At 38.9% G+C, this 25,109-nt stretch overlaps 1 protein-coding gene across 1 annotated transcript in view; it reads right to left on the bottom strand.

Moving 5' to 3' along the window:
- The window catches only part of LOC141011963 (CUB and sushi domain-containing protein 3-like), a 228,382-nt gene that overhangs the window by 116,332 nt on the left and 86,941 nt on the right, over positions 1 to 25,109 (bottom strand). The window contains exons 19-31 of the mRNA XM_073485326.1: positions 23,946 to 24,134; positions 20,037 to 20,153; positions 16,417 to 16,632; positions 14,852 to 15,040; positions 13,755 to 13,924; positions 12,371 to 12,527; positions 10,264 to 10,455; positions 8,784 to 8,910; positions 7,483 to 7,685; positions 5,943 to 6,134; positions 4,386 to 4,524; positions 2,855 to 3,042; positions 2,304 to 2,498 (exon numbers count right to left, since the gene is read on the bottom strand). Of these exons, the coding sequence (XP_073341427.1) occupies positions 2,304 to 2,498; positions 2,855 to 3,042; positions 4,386 to 4,524; positions 5,943 to 6,134; positions 7,483 to 7,685; positions 8,784 to 8,910; positions 10,264 to 10,455; positions 12,371 to 12,527; positions 13,755 to 13,924; positions 14,852 to 15,040; positions 16,417 to 16,632; positions 20,037 to 20,153; positions 23,946 to 24,134 (2,274 nt within the window). The remainder of the gene's footprint in view (positions 1 to 2,303; positions 2,499 to 2,854; positions 3,043 to 4,385; positions 4,525 to 5,942; positions 6,135 to 7,482; positions 7,686 to 8,783; positions 8,911 to 10,263; positions 10,456 to 12,370; positions 12,528 to 13,754; positions 13,925 to 14,851; positions 15,041 to 16,416; positions 16,633 to 20,036; positions 20,154 to 23,945; positions 24,135 to 25,109) is intronic.

Genomic DNA, 25,109 nt, shown 5'->3' with positions numbered 1-25,109 from the left:
GAAGGTGAGAGCAGACCTAAGGGAAGGATGGGATTCTCAGGATATGCTTTAATGGCTCAATTTTGACAGGTGGGTGCAGTGCTAAGGAGAAGTGTGCACACTCCAAAACCTCAATCATTTTGCGTTTTATAAAAGACTGATGGGTAGAAATAAACAATGCCCCAAAACAGGTGAGATATTACTTAGATCCATCCATATGATGATACAGAGAATTGTGTTGCCATTTAAGATGTCAATGTATAAGATTTCATTTCAAGAGACCTCAGGAAAATGCTGTGAATAATGTCCTCATAAGCAGGTAGTCAGCTGCAAATAAAGAGGTTCTGATGGTTTTAGAAGTGGTTACATTTGAAGGATACTGACCCAGCCCTTGAATGCATTTCATTTGGACAGACACAGGAGCTAATGGAGCCATCACAACACAATAGCACAAATTTAACGTGCTGAATGTATTTGGCGAGAAGCTGAAATGTGGACAGACAATGGATTCAATGGAAATGTCAAATATGCTAGATGTAACTACTGCTGATCCTTTAAATTTGACCGCTTACACTTGGCTATTAAGAACTGTGAAATCTGGTTAAACAGATAACATTTTTAGCATGTCTGTATATTACAGTGTGATTGCTGCTTGCTGTCCATAGAACCGTCCAAGAACAAATAATACAAAAAGAATCTGTCTTGTTGGCAGTTACTGAGTTTTTTAAAGTAAACTGAATGTTTGTCTTGGTTTGAAAATACTATCAACTTCATCTTATCGGAACATAATGGGAAGGGACGGGAGCTGACTATATGTTGGGGGCAGCTAAAGCCATTGGTTTTAGCAATTAGACTTGCCACTCATCAGTTCAAATTTGGTCTCAAAGTGAAAATACTAAATGGAGAGTTGCTGATGGACTTTTTAGTAAAGCACATAACCCCAGAGCTGTTCAGTGAAGTCGCGCAGGTGCCAACTGTAAAAGTAATGAATAGCTCCCTGGTGTGAGAGTGGGTGCCCCCTGTTCCCCACTGCTGAAAATGAGCTGAATTCTAATTCAACCTTGGCAGATTAAATACTCTGAGGATAATTAAAAATGGTGTAATGCCACTGGAGGTAGGAGTGCTGGGTGTGAAACTCCTCATATATTTTCTCACTTCTCTCCTTGACACCATGTTCACTGTGCTCTGAAAAGCCTTTATGAAATGCAGACAATGCAGATTTGGCTGTGAATAATAAACAATTAGTATTTAAATGTTTTAGAAAATTTCTGAAGTTACGTTACATAAAATTATTCTGCAGACCAGCTGGACTCCATACACAAGTCAAACCCTGTGGCTTTTAAACTTCAGTTAATTTTTTTATTTTTTTTTTATTTTATTTTACTGTGCCACAAAGGTTGCTTCACTTCTTGTGAAGTCAGGGCCTTGTAGACCATGAATGTATTAATATTGCTTTTGTTCATCAACCCTTTCTTTCAAGCTTACATTACTCTGGTAAGATTAACTAGAACTGAACGTTTTTTATAAAAGGTCAGTTTATTTTGAATTTATGAGTCGATCCATTAGTAACCTGAAATAATATGCACAAACAGTAATTAGATCCTATTGCTATCTGTGTCCGTTGGACTGATGGGGTTCAGCTGCACACCGTAAACCATATTCAGCATCTGGGTGTGTATTAGACAGAAGGGATATTGGTATGAAAATGCAATTTTGAACACAATATTTTTTCATCTTGGCCAAAGCCAGGACAATTAATTACATTTTTTAAAAAGTGTTGTCTGGTGTTAAGAGTTACAGTATTGGGAAACTTGATATTCAGCTTCTAAAATATTTATAATTTAATGTGATTTACATTTGCGGCGTCATCAGAAAAAACAAATACGCACCAATTACCTGACAAACACAGGAGTTTTCTGTCTAGAAATGGCCACATTACAGTCATAGTTTGACTAATTTTGTCTATGCTGTATGAATTTGTGTTCCTTTCTGTTCATTTCTGTAATGGCTCTACCAGGCTAGAGCCCCCAAATTGTTTTAGTTAGTCTGTTAGTGATGTGTCTCTTATAAACTTTTACTTATTAGCTTAGTGATGTCCTTCATACCTTGAAATGAACTATAAATGAACTACAATGATTTAAGAGCTCCAAATTGATAAAACACAGAATTCCCTCCAATGAGTTTGCTTTTCTTGCAATCTGTTCGAAAAGTGCAAGCCACCTCTGTGTCTAACAACATAGTCCTATCAAATACTGACCAAACAGCTGGAGAGCAGTTCTCTGCTACTCAGGCCCTTCTGTTAATGTAGAAATGTTGCCTCTCACCTTGACATCTTGGTTTGGCTCTGTCCCACTCTGGTCTCTTGCTGTTGCCCATGACACACGTCAAAGTGGAGTAGCCCTGAAGCAGGTAGCCAGCCTCACAATGAAATGTCACCATAGAACCCAGCTTGTAGTCAGTACCCATTCTAGTGCCATTCATCATATTCCCTGGATCAAAACACGCTTCCCGCAGTTTTGCTGCCAATCGAAAGAACAAAGCTTTTAGTTAACAGTGACAAATGTCTGAAATAAGAGGGGGTGCAAATGAGACAGAGAGAGGTATAAATAGTTGTACAGGATGCAAGGATGTGTTTGATTTAACAAAACTGTGTTATTAAAAAGTAACATGGTAAACATGTTGGGAATGGATAAGGGTGAACCAAAGGCTATTCTCACAGCTGGCATACACATAAGAGAAAGGAGTTGTGTACAGTAGCATACATCAAAGAATTATTTTCAAATTCATTTATATATGGGTCCAACTAAATCCCTTGCTGTAACACAAATACGTGAAAATATGTATAGAATCCCACTTGCTTTAGCCTTCAAAGTACCTTTATATTCCAAATGAAAGCCGGTGTAGCTCACAGAGCCATCACTGCGAAATGCCAAATACATAAAGTTGGAAGTGCTCTCAATCTTCTCAGGAAGTTTACTGTCTTGAAAACTGCCAATCAGATGAGCGCTGCTGTCTGGCCCATCGTAGATATACAAGAAATCATAGTTGGGCTCAATACTGAAGCTGTAACGAGTCAAAGAAACAGACAAATGAGAGATAAAACAGTTATTATTTTTGCCAAGTCTTAACCACCAGATTGTACAGATTGTATGTGAGATTTAGAATGCATTAGGGTTTCAAAATGAGTGTGCACCGCAGTGCTAGAAGTGAGTCATGCCAAGCGATTTGTTTTGCATCTCTCGACAAAGAGATAAAAAAAGATATCTCCCCCAAGAGGTGAGAAGAGATTAAATTGTTGTGACACTGCGCTGGCACAAAATCTTCCCAGACGGCAATGGCAATGCAGTGTGAAAAGATCGTTTCATATTGTAGAGCTGTATATCAAATCACATGCCGCAGTGAGGGAGAGGGGAGCATTTGTTTTCAAAATAATGAGCATGGTTTATGACAAAAATGTAAATAGCTTGGAGATAATTGCATTTGAGTTGGATCAAGGCAACTCCAATTTAAAATCATGACTCCATCCTTTCATTTGGCATTCCCAAGGGAGAAAATCAGCATTGTGCTAACTCTATTAGATGTTTGTTTTGAAGGACAAAGTTGAAAAAGAAACACTGAATTTCTCTCCTTCACCTCAAGAAGATGAAAAGTGGAAGAAAGAGCCAATGTGCCAGCGCTCCTTTTCTAGCCCTTTATCAAAACACTTAAAAAATAATGCTCAACAGTTAACGCTGCCTATGAAAAGTGCCCTCAGCCCCATCTTTGAGTTTGCTTGTCCTGTGTTGCTTAGATTGCAATTAATAATGTAAAGCTTATAGCCTTACATTTAGCTTAGAAGATTCTGCCTGCAATACACAGTATTCATCTAGAAATCTTGTCTCACCACATTTCAGCAAAGTGTAAGAAATACATCCTTCTAGGTGTTTGGAGAGGGACTACTGCTTCCCCCTATCTCCCAACACACCTGGACTCAAACTCAGGTCCTCTGCTTAACACACATGAACAACTCTGCTCAATACTATGACGTTATAGCCTGTTCCACTGCGGAACACAAGCAATTCCATGGCACACCCTGAGCCACGGTGCATCCACTCAGAACTGACTCCATTCTGTTACAGGTAGGTTACAATCATGCCACAGGTTTAGGGAAACTTTCATCTTGTAAGCTACTGGACCACATACTTAAAAGGACAACACTGTGTCCAGTATTTTCTATTGGAGCAACTGTTCACATCCTGTAGAAACCTGAAATTTCGGGATTGTCTTTCTAATAATTGTTTCAAATAACTGTGAATAATGTACAAACCCCTGTGCTTTAAAATGTAAATAATGTAAGTGTTTTATTTTATGTTTAGAGTAAAAACAACTAAACAAAGTTAGATGCAGTGAGTGGCAACTCATATTACCTGATGAAAGCCAAGGAAATGACATAGTCAGAGTGGACAGTAATAAGCCAGTCACAGTCTTTGCTGTGTGGATAGGGGTGTGGGTAGTTGGGAGAGAGGATGAATCCTGAAGATCCAGTCACATTCCCACCACAAGGAGCTTGAGAGATTACAAAAAGGAAGAAGAGATGAATGAGAAAGATGCATACAGTGATCACAAAGAAAGTCGTTAAATGTGCCTGACCTGCTGCAAAACGCCTTTGGCTGAGCTGAATTCAGTTTGAGACAGGTAAGAAATGAACACTTGTAGGTCATTAAATATAATTGAAGCAAATTCTATGACCTTTGTCAACCTCTATCAGCTACAACCATCAGGTACTGCAATGACATCAAGCCAAAAAACCAGGGCATTAGAAGGACCATGCCATTATTTCCCTACATTATAATCAAAAGAGGTATTTTTCTGACACTTGTCTTTCTGAGATATTGGATCTTGCTGGTACATTTTCCAATTAATTTCTAGTGTAGCCTGTAAGTGTTTTATTCAGTGTTCCATTGGTCAGCTGCACACAAGTTTTCTTTTGTTTTGTTTTTTTACCCGTGGAGTTGTACATAGCATAATCATAACACATAGGGAGGGAAAAAAATATCTAATGAACAAATAGATCTCAGTCATTCCATTCAATAAAAATCTTTCAACAATCCAAGTGCTATTTACCTTTTGCTCCCTGCCTGTGAAGTATTTATTTTGATCATGTTTTTCACTGTTTGATGTGTGACTATTGGATCTCTTGGGACTACAAAGATGAAGCAGATACGTAACTAACAAAATATTAAGACAATGAGATTATCAATTAATAAACACAGGCATTTATGATCTAGGGATTTAAACACATGGGTTATGTTAATGTGATTACTTACTTTTTTTTTAAGCCTCTGTATGTTGTTGTCTTGTTTCACTATGAAGAAGTTTTACTGACATTCTGATGAGTATGTTGCTCTTATTTAGTGTGGTAACATTTAATTTGTATAATTTTTGTAAGGACAGCTGACATTTACATCAAGTTTTCACTCATACAGACTTGCTTCTGGTCTAATTACATTATGCTGAGTCCTGTGATCTCTACAAACGCTTAGCTCTTTCCTGGGTAGAGGAAAAACAAAAACCTCAGTTACACCCGTTGGCAGCAACTCAAGAACATCTAGGTTTCTTTGGACCTACTTAGTGTAATTATTTCTAATTGCATTGTTAAGTAATTAGCTGTTAAGCTCTAATAAGACAATGTGTTGGGAGACCTTAGAGTACTCAGTCTTTGACTGGCTACAGAAGTGGATTTGTCCACATAAGAGTTGGCAAATATGTCGGAAGAGTCTTACACATATTTTTAAGATGGTAACAGAGAATTACAGTCTCTGCTACAGCAGGTTAAAAGAAAAACTCTCACTCCCTCTTCCTCTCACCATCTCTCTTTTACTGATCCCCTACACTTCCCTCCTTCCACCCATATACCCCTCTCCTTCTCCTCCACACCTCTCCACCTCTCCCCTTCTCCCTCTCTCTCTCTCCCTCTCTCTCACCAATGCAGCTTGGAGGGCTGGGTTGCCAGTAGTATCTATTTTCCACTTGGATGCAGGTGATTCTGCTCTCCCCCTGCAATTCATATCCCGGATCACAAGAGAAGGTCACTGAGTCGCCAGGCTCCCGCCCTTCCCCATTGCGACTGCCATTCATGGGAATACCTGGATCTCTGCACGCTGTTGCAAGCGAACCTGAAGGACAGACACATACACTTGACATATTCATGTATAAATGCACATGTACTATATGCAAAGCACACAGAATCAATGACAACAAGAGAACACACACACATACACACACACACACACACACACACAGAAGGAGTTTCATATCACACGGTAGACAGCTGTCAAACTGAAACTGTAGCTCAAACAGAGTTAGAGCACAGAGCAGATTACAGACTGATATCAGTCAAAATCCTGCCGTGTTTTCCTAATCTGTTCTCCTAAAGCACAGCTGTGGAGCAGCCCAGAGCTACAGAATGATTTGGTAAAATCTGATGGATTCTTCATATGTTCCCATCTTGACAGATTTTATTGAGAGACTTAACACAGTTAAGTATATTGCAGTTTGGTGTTGTGTTTCTTTTTTTTCTTTTTTTTTTTGTCAAAATTACAAATACGTCTGGCAAAAGTAAACACAATTAAGAGAAAAATACAAGCGTGGCATTAAAAGGAAATGGTGACGTTGTGATTGCTAAATACCTTATGAAGCACAATACATTTGGTTATGTGTTTTTTAGGTGCAAAGTAATCACTCAATAAGGTTTTAATCAATCAAACGGGATCAGACATTTAACATCAATTCTACATAGACAATAATTATAAAAAATATAACGCTACCCTCAGAAATATGTTTTCTCTAATGGTACTGCAAATAGCTGCAAACCTGAAAACACACTAATATACTCAAAAACATCCACAACAATCTGTCACTCATTGATACGCGTCTGCAAAAGTTCACTTAACACAAACACTGTAAACCATCAGCCTTAGGCAAACCGGCTATTTAAAGTACCATATGCATCTCCAGAATCGATTCCAGCTTCAAACATGTGCACTGACTCACATGGAATTGATTTTTACATTAGGCTGCCACACCTGTATACTAAAGGAAATGAAAACAAACTCATCATACATGCCATACATGAGGTGTTATAAAACTGCTTTACACATGTGCTTGGTTTATAAACTACTCACCAGCATAACATGCAGACTGCAATCAGTATTATAGTAGGAAACTTTGTCACAGGAGACTTACAGCGGTGAGCGTATATACCCCGTCAGTACATGGGTAATGATTAAATAACATACTGAGGGATCCAAACAGCTTGAGGAAGTGTTAAAAAAAAGCTACATTATAATTTGATTTGATTTGGGAAGATATTAATTAGAAATTAGGATGTTATTAACATTAAACATAGTCCTTACATCCATATAAGCTGAATGAGATACCTAAGGTTTTTCCATTCCTCACAGTAACTCTCGCTGATCCTGTACACATCTACAGTACATCAACTACTCAGAGGGAAATACTCACTGGAGAAGTCGATGGCAAAGCCAGACTTGGTGATATAAAAGTCAGTCTCAAACTGAATGGTGACAACATTGAGAGTGGAGTGGATCCCCTCAGGCAGCAGTGAGCCGCTAACCTCCTTCAGAGACATCTCGTTCTCAGGAGGCCCGTCCCACACCTTCAGGATGTCGTGGGATGCCTCTGTGTCGAATGCAAGAAACTGGAGACTGGGAGAGATGACCACAATAGATTTTTACATTGGCTTAAGTTCAATAAAGTCTGTTTAGGTCAAGGCATTGCATTTAGTCAATTTACTCATTTAGTTGAATTCACAATGGTTTTGCTCACTTGAGCACAATTTTGCATGTCAAAAACAACAAAAACAATAGTTCCCAAAAAGGCAAGCAAAATGGGTGCTGAACTTGGCAGGATTAAATTGAGTTCAAAGCAGAGATGTATCTAGAGACAGTGTCCCCATGCCTTTGGGCATTTCAGTTGAGATTTGGTATCATCAATCAATTTCTACCAAAGTTAGAAATATGAGAGCACAGACTTATCTGCAATCTCATCAAGAGATGGCCTCAAGCAGCTCTTCTGACAAAGAATGTGTGGCTGACTTTATGAAATCATACCATGTTTACTTCGACCTCTAAGCCCAAATGGTTTTTATTTCACAGTAATACTAGGAGCTCTCAACCAAAAAAAGTGCTTCCATGTCCTGGGGAAAATTCTCCCGGGTGCTGTCAAAGCATCTATCTCCCAGTCATTGTTAATGGAGCTGCTGCAGGCTGTCTGGATGAAATCTTCCTTTAGAGCAAAGTTAATTTTATGCTTAAAATCTTACAATATTTTTAGGATGTTTTCATCTTGAAGTCTTTCAAAGTCAGGTCAAATTAGGAAGACCTCAGTTAATTTAGGACGTATTCAACTCCCATCAGGCAATTGTGCATAAACTGCAGTCTCATGATAACATCAATCAAATTCCTTTCAGTTTTATCACACAAATCCAGTGAGTGTCCTACTTTGCATTTGTTTATTTAAACTTAAAATTAGATTCTTTATAACACTTTAGAGGGCCCAAATACAAGTCTTTTTTTCTCACTACCATATTTCATGACTTATGATGCTCAATACAATTTGCATATTTTGATAAATTATGGCACATCTTTATTTAGATATTTAAAATTATAATCATTGTCTTAAAAGTTATAAATGGCTTGGAGTTACACCAAGACAACATCAACATTTTTCATTCATGCTGGATATACAGTGTATGTATAAATATGCATGCATTATATGGCTATATTATTAGCAACATACGTTACCTGACAATGTTGCCGGAGCTGACCTCAATTGTCCAGGTGCACCTCAGGTTGTTGTCATAGGGGAAGGGATACCCAGGAGAGAGGATACGCCCTGTAGACTCACCCTTGAAACTGCCACCACACTCCGCTGCATACACACACACGCACAATTAAACACGAGAAGACACATAAAAACTTCTGAAAATGCAAACTCATACAAGAGGAAATGGAAACACACAAGCAAAGACCCATAGAATGTGTTGAAATGGAATACAGAAAACACAAGAGTCCAAGCTCACTGGAGCTCAGACTCCAAAATGACACAAAACATGTTTCGTTTCTAAGTATGCCTCCTAATGATGCCATTAATTAACTTTAAAAAGACTGTGTCCAGATAATATACAGGCTGGGCCTTGCACTTCAGGGAGGACACTGCTACAAATGTTAATAACTGAAGGAATATCTTATCATCCAATCTATGTTGTCTCTCCCCTGGTTATCGTCTTGCTATCTATATTACACAGAACAACTGGCACTTAATTAATAGGAAAATTGCATTAGATTACCACAGTGGTAGTCTTTAATCAGTATCATAACACTGGGCAAATGTAAAAGTCCTTGACAGGCTCCAGGATGTGGCCCTGGAGAAAGGGCTGGAAATCCTATTTCACATTTAGCTCACAGATACAAAGCTCACTATCAATATTGACCGTTCAGTGAACCAGCACTGGTTATCAGTTAATCAATAGACTGATTTCACGTTTCTTGTGATTGTATTGAACATGCCAAAATGCTAGACCAGAGTCCTTTTACAAAAAAAAGGACACAGTGGCATTTAAAGTGCAATTCTGCACACGTACGGAAATTTGTAAATCATTTTTTACCCTAATCCATCACTGCTAGACACCAAGAAACAGAGACTGCCTCACAACACCTTCCAGACTCTAGCAGCATGCAGGTAATAGCTTTATCATTTCTAAGTCGTTCTGTCTCAGCATGTTCTGAATATGAAAGTACAGCCAGGACTGTACATCATCTCATTGACTCAATCTGACATTAATACTCTGATAATTATGCCTTTACTTCTAGAAAAATGCTGAACAATTGCACGTGGACTAAAACATTACACAACCTATGAATGAAAGAGAATCATAGCAACACAGTGAAAGCTCAATTGCAATTTAGGCTGCTACTTTAGGGTTGTTAATGACTCTATACAGCCAGTTCTGCATCAAGGACACATAGTGAGATCAATGATTCACAATAGACCAGATGTGTTTATATTCTCTTACAAAATTACAAGCAGCCTATTTTCATTCAACACAGTTCAATTAAATAGAAATCATCTCTGGATAAATCCTTAGGATTAATACCTAGCGGAGCAATGTTGACAGTGAGCCTGGCCTGAATAATAATAAAAGCTACTGCAGAAGAAGAGAGATGGACAAATGCCAGGAGACTGAAACTGAGACAGCATGAAGACATAGGAAGGGAGAACTACCTATACATGATGGCAGGTTGTTGTCCCATGCTCTTCTCTCCCCAGTCATGCACTTGAGTATGCCACTGCCGTGCAGGGTGTAACCTTGGTCGCAGCCAAACGTGATGGCACTTCCAGCAAAGTGACCCTGGTCACTGACTTTAAAGCCAAACTGCGGCACACCAGGATCATCACAGTGGGAGAGTTCAAAGCCTAGACAAGATAGATTAAGAGCAAGGTGAAGAAGAATCTTAGTTGAATGGATGACATGACCTGAGTATCATGAAAACATATAAACACAGAACTGCTTGTCAGCATTTCAAACCAAGATCACTGGAGAGTAGCCTTTCAGTAAACCAGCAGCGTATTCCCATTTATCTGTATTGTAAAGAGGTATTGATTGAGCTTTGAGAAATAATTTCCAGTTGAGTAGAGATGAGAACTGGGGCTTACAGTCTCAATATATTACTTGGCACTGAAAGATTCCATTTGGACAGAGAGAACAATTAGATGTTCACAATTAAATGTTCGATTGAGTGTGGACATTTACCACGACTGTGAGACAGCCCTTCCACTTGTAACACTTTGGGGTAATATAAAAGAAATAAACAAGCCACAAACAAAGTGTTGCAATAACTCTTTAGCTCGCCATGTTTGCACTTGACCATGGCTGGTGCATGTGTTCCTCCCTTTCAGGTACTAAATGTAAGTGTTCTGCTATGCAGCAACAGGGGCTGCACATAAACCTAGCAGTGTTGATTTATTGTCTCTTCTCAAAGCGAGGTCCATGCCCATGCCAGATGTTATGGTAGTATTACAAGTGTCATACCCAGTATAAATCATGAACAGTTACTGCTCACATTTAGAAAATTACCCCAGCACTTTTGGTAGAAGAACCATGAAAACATGATCAGATTTCATGTTCAGACAAGATGTAGGGTGCCCATGCCTCACCCTCTCCTTGCCCTTGTGCTGTTCATACATCACCCAATCTTCTCCAAAACTAAGTTAAAGGTTGTATTCTGAGATGGATAAAGAGTGCAAGCCTACATTCTTCTATTTACCGTGAGCACATCCTTGAAAAAATAAGGAATGACATGAAATTATGTGATACTTAATTATGGGTAATGCTGTAACTCAAAAGGCAGCTCATAATCAAAACATAATTTCTTCAGGATTAATTGCAGTTCTATTTAGATGCTGATAGCAATTTATTTAGGTGTTGTAAATGATTACACATTCCTGATTAATTTTATTGTTATTTGTAAAGGTCTGTCAAGTAATGCTGAGCTGCACTCAGCACAGCAGTTGTTTTATTTGAGTTAAAGTCAAACTGTTTGTACCTAACAGAGTTGGTGCAATTATCACAGGCTTAAAATTGTCAGTGTAGGTCTGGTAACTGCAAGTTAGCTCAAAACTTTTTTTTACTTCTGTACTGTTCTAGTCTAAGCAGCTCTTGACCTGTCGCCATTCTCACTATTTATATTGAATTCTACTTTAGAAAACCCACTTGTAGACCAAAAGAATTCAGAGAGCTCAACTGCAGGTGAAACACAAAAACAATTTAAATTGGACTGCAAAATGCAGTGTCACCAGAACATTGTCGCGTCACAGTAATAAATTAGAAACGGTTAGCAACAATACACAGTCAGCAAGCCAATTAGGGGGAGAAACAAAACCCATCTATTACTGGCCCACTTACTGCAGTGACCCAAACTTTCAATACACACACACTCATGCATAGTTGCACAAACACACTGATTTCAAACAATCCCAACAATAATTCACCTGTTTTAACAAGGTACAGTTAGGCAGGCATGGGCACTAATTGCAGGATTGGAGAGCAAGAAAAAAGTGGAAAAAGAGATTCACATAAAGAGGGACAGTGCAAGAGAAAGGGAGGACAGAAAGAAGCTAATTTTCCTGCAGGAATGGCACAGAAACACCATGCTGTGTTTAATGGATACCCTGACAGTGAAAGACACAGCAAGGTAGGGTGAGGGTCAATTAAAATTTTCTTTTAAATTCTGCTACTTGAAATGCCTGGCTCCTGAAGTGAGGCTAAATTCACTCATTTGGAAAAGCTTTAGGGCCCCTCCACCCCCGGGGGAAATGAAATGTGACTTACTGTGGTATATGAGCCGGAACCCCGCTGCCGTCGCCTCCTGGTCAGAGTAAAACTCAAGCCACAGATAGTTGGAGGTGCTGGTGAGGGACAGACCTTGCATCAACATGCCTGTGTACGTGCCAAGGAGTGGGGCTGCACCATCTTTACCATCATACACCTCATTAAAGACAGAGAAAAAGCATGATTGAGAATTGGATATCAACAATGAAGTAGAAATATAATATTAAAAGTTAAATATTTATACAGAAGAAAGAGAGCCGCTATTAAAAAGGAAACTATAAATACAGTATATCCTCCTTTTTATTTGGCACTTCTTTTACAAAACCAGTGTCCTTAATGGGATGTACAAATTGGACTGGAGTGACCACTTTTCTACCCTTTGATTTTCTACTGTGCATCTAATGGAGTGAAATTAACAAGGTGGTGGGGTTCATTATGTCAAACAAAGAAAAAGACTCTTTAACAGCTATTATCAACCAAAATGAAATGCTCTTTAATATTGAATGAGAATTAAAAAGTGGTGCATTCTTCAAGTAGAGTCAGAGTAAGGTACATTTTTTTTTTCATGTTTTGTGGATCCTTGCTAAACACGATTATGTTTTTAATCTTCATTTTTTAAATTCTTTTTAATTGCAGATATACTTTTTTCATTACCACACTTTATGGAAATTATTTATTGAAGCAGCATCTTTTTAATATTAAAAACATACAAATGTCCTGCAGTGTACCTAATCTTTCATGACTGACATCTGTACAATAACAAGAATTGAAATACAAGGTTCTGAGCTCTCCCTTTGAAATAGTACTAAGGCCCTCTCTGTTTTGTTTCCCCCTTTCTTCAAGTCAATTAAGCTCTCTCAGCATGTCTTTCCCCATTTTAGATGTTCACAAAATGACTAAGTGCAAGAGATTACAGTCTACACAACTCCATTACTAGAAGCATAGATAGTAAGCTACAATGCTCTGTTAATTGGAGCATTACACAAGACATCTGCATGCCAAAAAGAGTGCATTCCAGCTGTGAAGTGGGGACTACATAGTCATTTGCATCACATCTGTGGTGCTTACCAAAACTGTTACAATGCCCTTGAGCAAAGAATTGAATCCCTTCCTTCCCAAAGGGATGCTGCTGCTGTTTGACCTTTGCTCTAGCTTCCGAGGCAAAACAATTGTGCATTCTGCTTGGTGCTCTCCACATAATCACCTTTCTAGTTTCCCATGTTGCACATAATAAAAAGCACCAGGACCTCTCTCATATACTTAAGCATTAATTTAAACAATGACACAAATTGATTTGACTTTGTTCTTAACCAAAGCCCTGCTTTTATTTGTTGGAAATCTATTTTCTTGTCAACAAAGAGGAGCAACTGCATTGTGTCTTTACCTTGAGGATGTCACCTTGTGCAAGTTGAAAAGTGCTGGCTGTCATGTTGATGCCTTTTCCTGTTTGGACCTGAATGCTGTACACACATTCATGGCTGTTTTCATAGTTCATTGGGTAGTTTGGTGACAAAAGAACTCCTTCGTTGTTGGAGACCGTAGATCCACACTCCGCTGCACACACAGACAAAAGACATGATTACTTCCATAATAATAGGCACTGCAAAAACAGACCAACTTTGGAATAAATATACCAAAATGAATAGGCATAGTTCACTGGCATGTAACTAAAGAAATTAAGGTATAATTCAAATGTCTAACTGGGATGATCTTACTTATTTATTCATCCATGCGTCCACCCCTTTCATTACTTTAGAATCATAATAATCATTATGAACTGGCACTGACACATTGAGCAGACTAGTAAATCCTGTAAAAACATTACAGACTTTATTTGTAAGATTTACCCTGCTTGCTTTCTTGCACCATGCCAAGACAAACTAGTAAAGGATTGCTTTCCAAAATGAACTGTTCTGAATCAACATGAGCAAATTAGACACATTACAGGGCTTTTTATTTATTTGTTTTCCTTTAAAACAAGAGAATGCTTGGTTTAAAACTCATGACCAATTAAAAAGGTCACTGCAAGGCCTACATAAATATTTGTGCTATTTGTTTCCAAGCACTATTATCATGTGAAATTCATGTAATCTTTGCAGTCCCTTGGCACCCTGTGCCAGAGGCAGGGTTAAGCACAGGGTGTAAAGGGACCTGTTTAAAATGTGCAAGTAATGTAAGAGAGCTTCTCTGGGGAAATATGATATTGTCCCTGATCTCCTGTCCCTTGACCTACCCTTTGAGCACCCTTCAGTGGAAATGGGATCTTCCAGGATAGTTTAAACCTGGCAGCTCAGATCAGTATTAATCACATGTCAGGGCTTTTAGTTGCAATCCACTTAAGTAAATCCAATTCCATTGAGGTCTTGAATGTCTAATAAAAAGGAGATATCTTTGCCAAAAACATTTAAACCTGACTAACAGTGTAAATTCTGCAATACACAAACAGGAAAGAAAACGGAATAAAAGCAGCTGACCACGTACCCACACACCTTGGCAGAGGGGCACTCCACATGCGGCGGCCACCTCCCAAGCACACGATCTCCTTCGCCCCCTGTAGACGATAGCCCGTGTTGCAGTAAAACGCCAGTGAGTCACCAATCCCAAATCTGGAGCCTGTGTGCCAGCCGAACCGAGGGGTTCCAGGGTCCTGACAGGGTTCCAGATCATACTCTGGAAACCGAATAGACAAATGTTTTTTTTTAAAAGTAAATTATGTTTTACCATTAAAAATATATTGCCAATACTCCATTATAATGATTTGCAACTTATACTTAATATTGATAATAATCCCCCTGGGAAACATCAGTCTCTTCAAAGAAACTCTCAATGCACCTTCAGCCAAAGCATTATCTTAGTTTGTGGGAATTGACTGTCTTGGTCAAGGACACTTCATCACGTTGGGATACATGCCAAAAGTTTGAACCCTGCATGTCTGGATGAAGAATGGGCTCTCTAAAAACTAGGCCGCCCTGCATGCAAGATTATTAAACTTGGGCTGTTGGTGGCCTTAGCATTTGAGATGTAGATGCAACTCAGGCTGCATAAGAAGAAAAAGGTCTTGCTCCCAGCAGTATTCCTCTGACAGCCTGTATTTAGCAGTTTGCAGCAGAAATATGTAGGCCTGTTGATCTCAACACAGCAGCACCCTACTGTAGGATGTGGCCTGACAGCATTGGCAAAGGTCATAAAAGGCTACCAAAAAAAAGATTTCTAATCGGGAAATCTATAGATGCTAATTACAGAGCTTGCCAGGACACACAGGCACGTACACACGCACATGGAAACTAAATTTCATGAATATTCATGGCTGCATAAGTTATGCTTCACTTCAGCGAACAGCAGGCAAACATTTAGCCAGAATGCTCATGAAGCAGACCCTCTCTCTCTCCCTTCTTCTGCATTACTATATCTCGCTCTCTTTCCCTCTCTATCACTCTCTCTCTCCGCCCTCTCCATCAACCCCGCTCACTCAGCATCACCATCTGTCTCATCTCCTTTCTCTATCTCTCTCTCCCTCCCTAAGCTTCCCATCTCCACCTCTCTCTCTCCATTATTTCTTTACTACCTCCCTTTCCCCACCGTCTCCTCAGTCCTGAGGATACTGACCCACATGGCATGCTTTGATGATCATTCCCATCACGGTCAGACACCCTCTACCTGCGTGACCTCGTTGTCTCTTAATTATCCTCCTCTGATCGGCGCTGCCTGAGGCATGGTCTACCTTAAGCCTACTCCCGTTCTGACCGACAAATCATTCCTCACATGTTACTTAATGCATGCTTTAGAGAGGCTTACCACTTTTGATCTCATCGCTGAATGAGCTGTCTTTTTCTTTCTGTCTGTCAGTGTCTTTCACTTAGACTCTCTACCCCTCCTACTTAAAAACTCCACCCACCACATTTTCAGCATCCTTACTCTTCTCCCTTCTGCCTCCTCCACACTACTCATCCCGCGTCCACCGTTAAAACCTTCCCTACCCGTACTGTCCACAAATGTACCAATCCCCCCCCGCCTCCTACAGACAGAACCTTCAAATGCCTTCATACCCGAGAAGGAGATGTTGAATCCCTGCAGCGATATGGAGAAGTCAGAAATGAAGCGTAGCTGGGCCTTGAAGTTCCCATACAGGCCAGCATTAACGGGTGCAGGCCTCTCTGAGCCTGTGAGTCGGGCCAGTGGCTGGGCAAAGCTGCCATTTTCTGTTATCAGAAGGTAGTCATGGTGATCCTCCAGGTGGAAGGAATGGAAAGTGAATTGGACACCTTGGAGAAGAAATAAGAAGCTCAGCGTTAAGAGGTTTTCAGGAGAATACGAGGAATCACTGTTGGAGATATTAAAAAACTCTCAATAGAATATGTGATGCATAAATATGATGTTGTCATGTCAATACTGACCCATACGTTTCAGAAATTGATTTTCTGTTTTCATTGTAGGACAGAGACTGAAATTTAAAAAACTGAAATGACTCAAACTGAATGTGACTTATAGTACATTTTAATTTTAGCTTTAATTTCAAATGTCATTATTAAGGTTAAAAATTGATTGTATTAATTTTGGGTAAGCTTGCTGTAACATCCATCCATCCAACAAGCACATTTTCCATTCATTAAATAATAAATGCTTTAATCCTAGGGCAGCACTTGTAAATGAATCCCACTAAAATGACCATACTAAATTGAATATGAAAAAGTTGAACATTTTAAATTTAAAAAGAGACACAAAAAAAGATTAAAAGCAATTTTGAAATTCAAAATGAATGACTCACGGTGAAAACTAAAAAAGTGAAAATGTGTGACTTACTATGCAATTAAAGAAGCATGGCCTTTCTACCAGTTCTTTTCTTTAATGTATTTTACCAGGAAGTCAAGAAAGTGACAAGAGAGACATGGCCAACGTAGCAACCATACATAATCACAACATATTAAAATGCAATATATACAGCATGATACCAAGTGCATATGTATCGTTTCTAGTAAAAAGTATCTCTTTATACATAATACAAGACTCACCCACCTAGAAAGTGGCATTTATGTGAGATACAGGAGACTTGCATATTTCCCTAGATCTGTCAGGGATACATTAAAAAACAACTACATGGAGGAACATGGCTGGTAACTACCAGAGTTAAGACAGAAGGGCGTACAGAGGTATGTTGAAAGTTTACCAGTATTGCTTTATAAGTAAAAATATACTATACAATAATGAGTATCATAATGAGTGCAATGAACATATTAAGTGATACAAAATCTGTAAGAGACGCAAGGAAAATCAAATAAATTTGTATTCAAATTTGTCAAAATCATTCAAAATGTTCTATCAACAAACTATTATTCAACCTAGGTTGGAAAACAAGATCAAGGTCTGTTCACCCCGCTTCTACTTTCACACTGTAATTTAGAACCAATAACAACATTTCTATTCCATCCGTGATGGCCAGTTGGCTGCTTTTCACTACAATAAGCGCTGCCATTTCAATGCCATCTGTTGAATCTGTTCAATATGACTCTATAATGTCCTCCACAATGTTTGGCTCACTTGATACAGAAAGTCCCACGTGGCTATAAAATGGATAACGAAATAAAATGATTGATTGTGCTCTGTAAAACAGCAATTATATTACAGAGACTAAAGCCAAATGATCAATTAATCAGGAGCCATCCCCAGGATAGGACATCTCAATATTTCAATAAAGTAGGGTACCGAATGTTGGCAATTACTGAGTGGAAAAGTTACATAGCTGGTATCCCTGAATATGAATTTGTCTTGCAGTCAGTAGCCACAGGATATACACAACATTTACATAAAAGTAAATCAGTGCCATGATAAAAGATTCCGAATCTGTTTTTTTCACATATAAAGCAAGAGTTTTAGATATTTCTCCATGCAAGATGAAAGACGAAAATCTCAAAATATCAATATGAGAACCATCTAAAGGCAATATATGTTATGTAGGACATAGACTATGGTACAATGGCTATCGTACAGTTTTAGAATACTCGCAAGCAAAATACCCAGGAACTGAAACTAGTATTGCCAAAAGAGGAACTTTCGAGGCAAAATGTAGGTTTCAAACCTTTTCCTGTCATAGAATGAGGGAAACAAGTTGGCTTTCTTGGACCTTCAATGCCATGAAGATTAATTTATGCACTTATACAAATGTACCTGTTCACAAAATTCAATCCTAGTATCTAAATGGTGATCCTCTGGCTTTATGGCTTTGGTTTTGCTCAGCTAGCGTCTGAGAATTTTGAATCCCTGTCTTTCTCATTCATGCTAATTCACGCTTTGTCGTGCTCTGCGGTTTTATGTGAGGTCTACATAAAAGTTTTTTCATATGTATTTATACAAAGATCAATGCCAATTACCCAATACTCAATTCATTTGGCATTTTAAATAACTTAGTAGCCCTTAAAGTTTCTATGTCAAACTTGACCACTAGTCAATTAATTTGAAATTTTCATCATTTCAAGTTATTATCAATTATTAGTTGAGGGCTTCCAGTTGTTGTTGAAAGTTAAAGTAAAAAATTCAAAGGATAATGCTGCTGACTGGAAAACATACGGGTTATTGTTTTGATAATTAAAGAGGTAAAAATACATATGCATATGTATACATGTACAGTAATTAAATTGTTGTCTTACATGGTGAGAAAAAACAATTGATAACACAAAATAGACACATTTGAGGCAGGAATTAAATAATGCTTAATTTAGTTTTTCTGGCATCAACAACTCAGAGTGGAGGGAATGTTGATAAGTCTGTGAGATTGAAATCCATCAAAGGTGACTCTTTAGAGGAATTAGAGCAGTGAGAGTTTGACAATAGGATCAATTGGTAATTTACAAAGAGTGTAATATGGCATTTCAATGGCAGAAGATAAGAAGCACTATGCTAAAATATAGTGATAATACATCTAAATGCTAGGGCACCAAGATTAGCTCAGTGTACTCTTCAAAAGAACAAGAACATCTCAGAGACCTGGAAACTGATCACATAGCTGACAGTGAGTTCTGTGATAGCAAATTAAATAAAGAATGGGAATGAGATACCAGAATTCTCTTATCAGGTGAACCACTGAATGTCAAAGATGTTAAATGTGCTAGGTGAAAAACTGATTAAATCCAACTGATAAATGTATAAAGCAGCCTACTGAATAACACTGGCTGGAATAACTGTAATAACTGGAAGAACTGGTGATAACGAAGACCTACAAATTAAGCGGAATTCTCCGACACCAGAGCACCTTTTTAAAAAGGATTCAAAGAGTTATTTTTGTAATAAATGAACACCTAAGAGTGTAAAATTATTCTGGCCAGTTGCCATGGATGAAAAAAGTGAGTGCATTTAAATTATCTTTTTTCAAGTAAAATACATGCTCTTTGCAGTTCTCACTTTATGATAATAAATCTGTGTAATGTTCTTGGAAGCTGTGGAGGGGGTGTTGTTATAATTTATTGTTTCATAATTTGGCCATTGTTAGGAGGACTATTACGTCCACTGCGGTCAGGCCTATACAAAATAAATCTGGCTCTTACTGAGGTGTAGTATTTCAATGATTCCTGCAAATACAAATAAATATGTTTCTTAAAAAACATATATACAGCTAAATAGTTTCCAACTTACATATTCAAGAATGCATTACATTAAACAAGTGGGGTTTTCCTACCTTTTCCATGGCTGACTTCCACAGTCCACGTACAGTTTAGAGAGTTAGAGTACAGCTCTGGGTATCCGGGTGATAAGATGATCCCTCCAGGTCCCCTGATATCCCCACCACATGATGCTGAATTGAAAGGGGAGATAATGACTGATAACTGTAGCTGAAATAAAAAAAAATGAAATTGCAAATGAACCAATAAATCCTTCACCTGAAGACATTGGAGCGAGTTAAATGAATAATGCATTTGAGTCATATCACATCCTGTCCTGCTATTTTTATGAGTACCTGAAATTCTGCCAACACAATGTTTTTTTATTCTCTCTCCCTCACTCCAAACCCTTCCTACTGCCAGGACAATAAATAATTCATTAATTCAACTATCCATCTATATTTTCCCCTCTCCTATGGTTTCTTTAACGGAAAGACATTGTTAGAAAACAGGATTATCCATTAAATTCGCTTACCATTCACAACAACTGACACAAGCATATTCAGCGGATTAGAGCATCTGGCTTTTATTTTGATTGTGACTTCAAAGTGATTTTGAATTTCTTTCAAATAGAAACTATCACCTCAGTGCAGCATCCAACTACTCTTCAGTCGGGTTGGCCAAATTGAATCCTACCTTAGTCACAGCTGAGGTGAAAGCGAGTGTCGTCTACAGGAGCAACACCCATTGCCACCTCAGTAATATGACTCTCATACATGTTGGCGGTTGACAAAAACTGCCATAAAGCTTCTTATCTCATCACAGGAAGTTAATGAGATAAGTCTCGACCCTCTTTGGCTGCTGAGGACCAGGAGGTTAATGTTAGATCCCTCTGAAGGTTAACTGGTCTAATTGGATACTGTTTAAACCTGCAACCATTTTCTCATGCTGTCATTGTGTTTCAAATAAAAGGTCAATTCACATAAAAGGGCACTGCTCTTTAAATACAGCATTATGAAGTTTGACAAGTTTTGTTTTCGTTCCTTCCTTTTTTCTTTAAGTCTCAGTGTGGGTTTGTGTGTGTGTGTGTGTTCTTTAGCTTGAATGCCCTAAGAGTGGAGTGGTGTTGCAGCCAAATGCCCCAATGCCTTCCCTCAAAACAGCGATCTTGACAAATATTAGAAGTAGAACTCTTGTGCATGCACATATTTTCAAAGTAATGAATGTCAGACGATGTTTTGGAGGATCACTGAGATGCCTCAGGCTCCACAGCTGCACACACCCACCCCCCTCTTATCCTCTCTCCTTCCACCCTAGGGCCCTCCAGCGAGCACAACACATCAAGGCCTGAATCCTTACCCACCAACAAAATTATATCAAATATTTTATTAATGAGCCAAAATTACATAAAGTCATTAAAAGTGAATGAGTACGCTTGGCAAATGATCTACTTTAGAGGCTCAATAGGCAGAGAGCCAAGGTATTTGGCACAAGTCTGGCACACACCTAGGCAAGAAAATGCTCCAAGATATAAAATGATTTTCCAGGACAACCAGTGGGCTGAAGCTGTACAGCACGACACTGGATCATATGCACAGTATCGTGCTCCCCACCGACCCTTGCATGTATTTTGTTCGTTATGTTCTTTCAACTGAGTGATCTGTGACTAAGAGGCTTTATTTACGGTTTGTGCACTGCAACAATAATTGCCACAATTGTCCTTCAGCATGCTACTAAACAGCAAAAACAGCAAAATTGTGAAATCAGAGAGAGATTATGTGGGATATCATATCAGGAACATGCTGAACTTCATGCTTTGAAGTTGCAAATGATCTGTCTTCAGTATGAAATGATTCATAACACCCCAAGAAATATGTTCACTTATGGACTGGGTCTTTTGTTGAATAAAAAGCATTCGGTCAATTCTCTGCTTGGTGAATTAGACCTGCTGTGAGCTACCCATAGTCGGATGCATGTTACCTATTGCCAATAAGACCATATCTTAATTTTCTTTTTTTTACTTTGTTTTTTTTTTTTTATTCTTTAACCTTAAAAAAATGAAATAATGAAAGCAGCAGCTTCTGTCCAAACCCAGTTACCTTTTGCTAAATTAATACAGAAACCTCTTGTTGTATTTGCAGCTAAAAAGACAATACATACTGTGTGGGCCTGTGTTTTTTTCTCAAATTAATGCCAACATCCTACTGATCTGATCTCGTACTTCTGCTTAGAATTCAACAAACAATTCAACTAACTTGCACTGCCTAACCAGGTTAACTATTAGACTTCCTTTCAATGACTCTTAAGGGACAGTTCAGCACAAAATTAAAAATACATATCTTATTCTGAGCAGCTTCATGAAGGAACCATTTTCTTTCCATATCGTCACGCAGATGGAAGCATGCATCTACTCATGGGCGAGAGGCTAACTAACTAAGCAAACTAAGCTAGAAATCTTTACAGCTCAGCCGAGGAGGATGCCATTAATGTATACATCCTATGCTGTTACAAGCACAAGCCTTTCACCTGCTATGTCCAAAACTTGGCAACTCACACAATAGCAATCCGGATCGATAAAGAGTAGGGATGTAGCAATGCAGCAAATTTCGACGATATCTACCAACATATCATTAGATTATTTGGCTTGTTAATTTCATGGATCTAACAAGGGAAATCAGTACATCTGCTTGTCAATGTAGTGTTCTGTTTAAACAGCAGAGGGCGCAAGCATACTGCTCAAGAAGACAGACTCCCATTATTATGGATCCAACCTGAGTTCTCATAAGACCCACCAACTCCAGCTTCGACTGGCTGGCTTCGTTGGTTGCCTTCTCTATGCTTGATTTACACAGTAGTACTAATAATGTCTGTTTTTGGCGTTTTTTGAGCTGTAGTAACACTTTGACCTCTTCATAGCAACACACCAACCTCTTTGGCCTATCTCCCGGTCTTCTGCTGCTCCTATAGAGGTTACTAATCCTCTGGGGCCGCTCTTCGCGGCAAGAGTGTCTCTAAGCTCATTAGGTGGAGTGGACAGGCTAGCTATCTGCAGTGTGGGCTCCCTCCGGGCTGCCCTCCGCCACCCCTGTCTGCTATACCTAATGAGCCCAGAGATACTATAGCTGCGACAGCCAAAGTGATGGTGTGTTTACAGGCAGGGAAACAATCTGCTCCATCAGTGCCCCCCGCTGGCTGTTACACACCAACCGCGAGAAAAAACAACGTCAACCAGACAACCACTTAACATATAGTTAGGAAATAGTAATGTTTCAGTTATGCTGACAGATTTTTGTGGCCCTGGTCGTCTGGGTGGGACATGGGCCGAGTGCCTCTTCTCTGCTGCCCTCCCATGCCATACCCCGCTGGGTGCCCTGGTCGTCTGCTGTACAACCAGAGGGAGGGAGGGGGGGATTGCTGCTGGCTACTGGCTGTTGTATTGTTTTGCAATGTACATAGACCAATAATTTGTTGCTAAAGACAATTCATTGCTACTTTTTGCCATGATTCGGTCATGGCCAGCTACTTTTATTTTACTATTGAGGGAAAGCAGAACTACCTAATGTAAAAACTAATTGCATACGAAAAATTGCTGTACACATCAGATTTATTATTAAAAGACATTGTTCAAATCATCTTTCCCTTTGTTTTTCATAGCGTGCTAATGAAATTGTACTGTGAGTTTTTGGTATCGTAACAACCCTAATAAAGAGCACTACAGGTAAGAGGAATAACATGTATTTTTGTTTTGGGCGTACTTTCCCTTTAAGTTTTTCAAGTTTTTATAAAAACAAAGGTGGTCCTTGGGTTTTATGCTCATTAACCTCTGTTCAAAAGGACCAGATCATGTCATACTGTGTCATCCAGAGTCATTTTAAGAACATAAGAACCAAAATAGTCTAAACAGACATTACATATTTGATTAGCATTCACACAAAATTGTGGTCATGGACTTCATGAATGAGACTGATGAAATGGTGAAAACATACCATCACATGTGGGCAGAGGGTGGCTCCAGAAGTGGTTCTTCTCACAAACCAGTGGTTCCTCGTGGCTCAGTCTGTATCCTGGGTCACACTGGAAGGACACCGTGGAGCCAATAGACAGGTCATGGCTTAAGCGTATGCCATTCACTGGGATACCAGGATCCATACAGGAGTATGTGTCCAATGTGACCACTAAGAAAATTTAAAAAAGAGACAGCTGAATTTACTTCCGTGTTTGATATTTTATAGCAGGTCCTGTTTGTTCACAAACTGCATGTTGTGTCTAGATTTTTACGTGAATCTCTGGGCTTGTTGTCTGTTACTGTGATGGGTGATGATAATTACCAAGACACAAAACTTCATTGTGATGTGTCAGGTGGACTATGAATTAGGTACAGCAAGTGACTGTATGTCTGTCACAGAGTACGTTTGATTCTTTTCAACTATTTATATAGTAGAGGAGGTCTGCTCTTGCTGATGCAAATAAGGTATGACTGTTGAAGTACAGAGGCATATTGAAGTCATACAGCATTCATGAAACATGAAATGGCAATTCTATTTTTGCAATCAGTCAAATTTCTAGGTCACATTCCTACAAAATAGACAGAACCTTTGATGTTATTACAATAATCACAATAAAGGTAGGTCTCGGGTCACATACATAATAGAGGAAGAAAGAATGTTATACAAAGTAATTTTGGCTTTTAACTTTAAAAATGAAGCTCATGCTTACAAAAGTGGGGAAAAAATTATTACATGAGGAACAAAAGATGCTGCACAGAAAAAGTGACACATTTCAAAAATAGGAAAGGCTGTTTAATAACATAACACAGTTCAGACTTTGAAGACAAATGCACTTTCACACTGACTGCTGCGATGTTTGACAGTTTCTGTCTGAATAACCTTGATAGAGTTGTCGGTTACGCTGGTATTAAAGAAAAACAAGATTTCATTTATATGCCAACCCGTTTTTCTAATGTTTAAATAAGTCACCCAGTCAGGTGGTTGAAGGCAGATGTCCTGGGTGCTGAGGAGAAGTACAGGGAAGTAATTCTGAGTTCTATATCGTGGACAACTGGACTTCTGACACTTAGACTTGCTCTCGTTCTGCGCATGTGTTTGACTACCACTTTTGTTTTTCCTAAAAATGTTTTTTGTACACCGGTT

This window comes from Pagrus major, chromosome 17 (genome assembly GCF_040436345.1).
Source record: "Pagrus major chromosome 17, Pma_NU_1.0".
Taxonomy (NCBI): domain Eukaryota; kingdom Metazoa; phylum Chordata; class Actinopteri; order Spariformes; family Sparidae; genus Pagrus; species Pagrus major.
The sequence above is the reverse complement of the archived record's forward strand: the minus strand, read 5'-3'. Positions and strand labels throughout refer to the sequence as shown.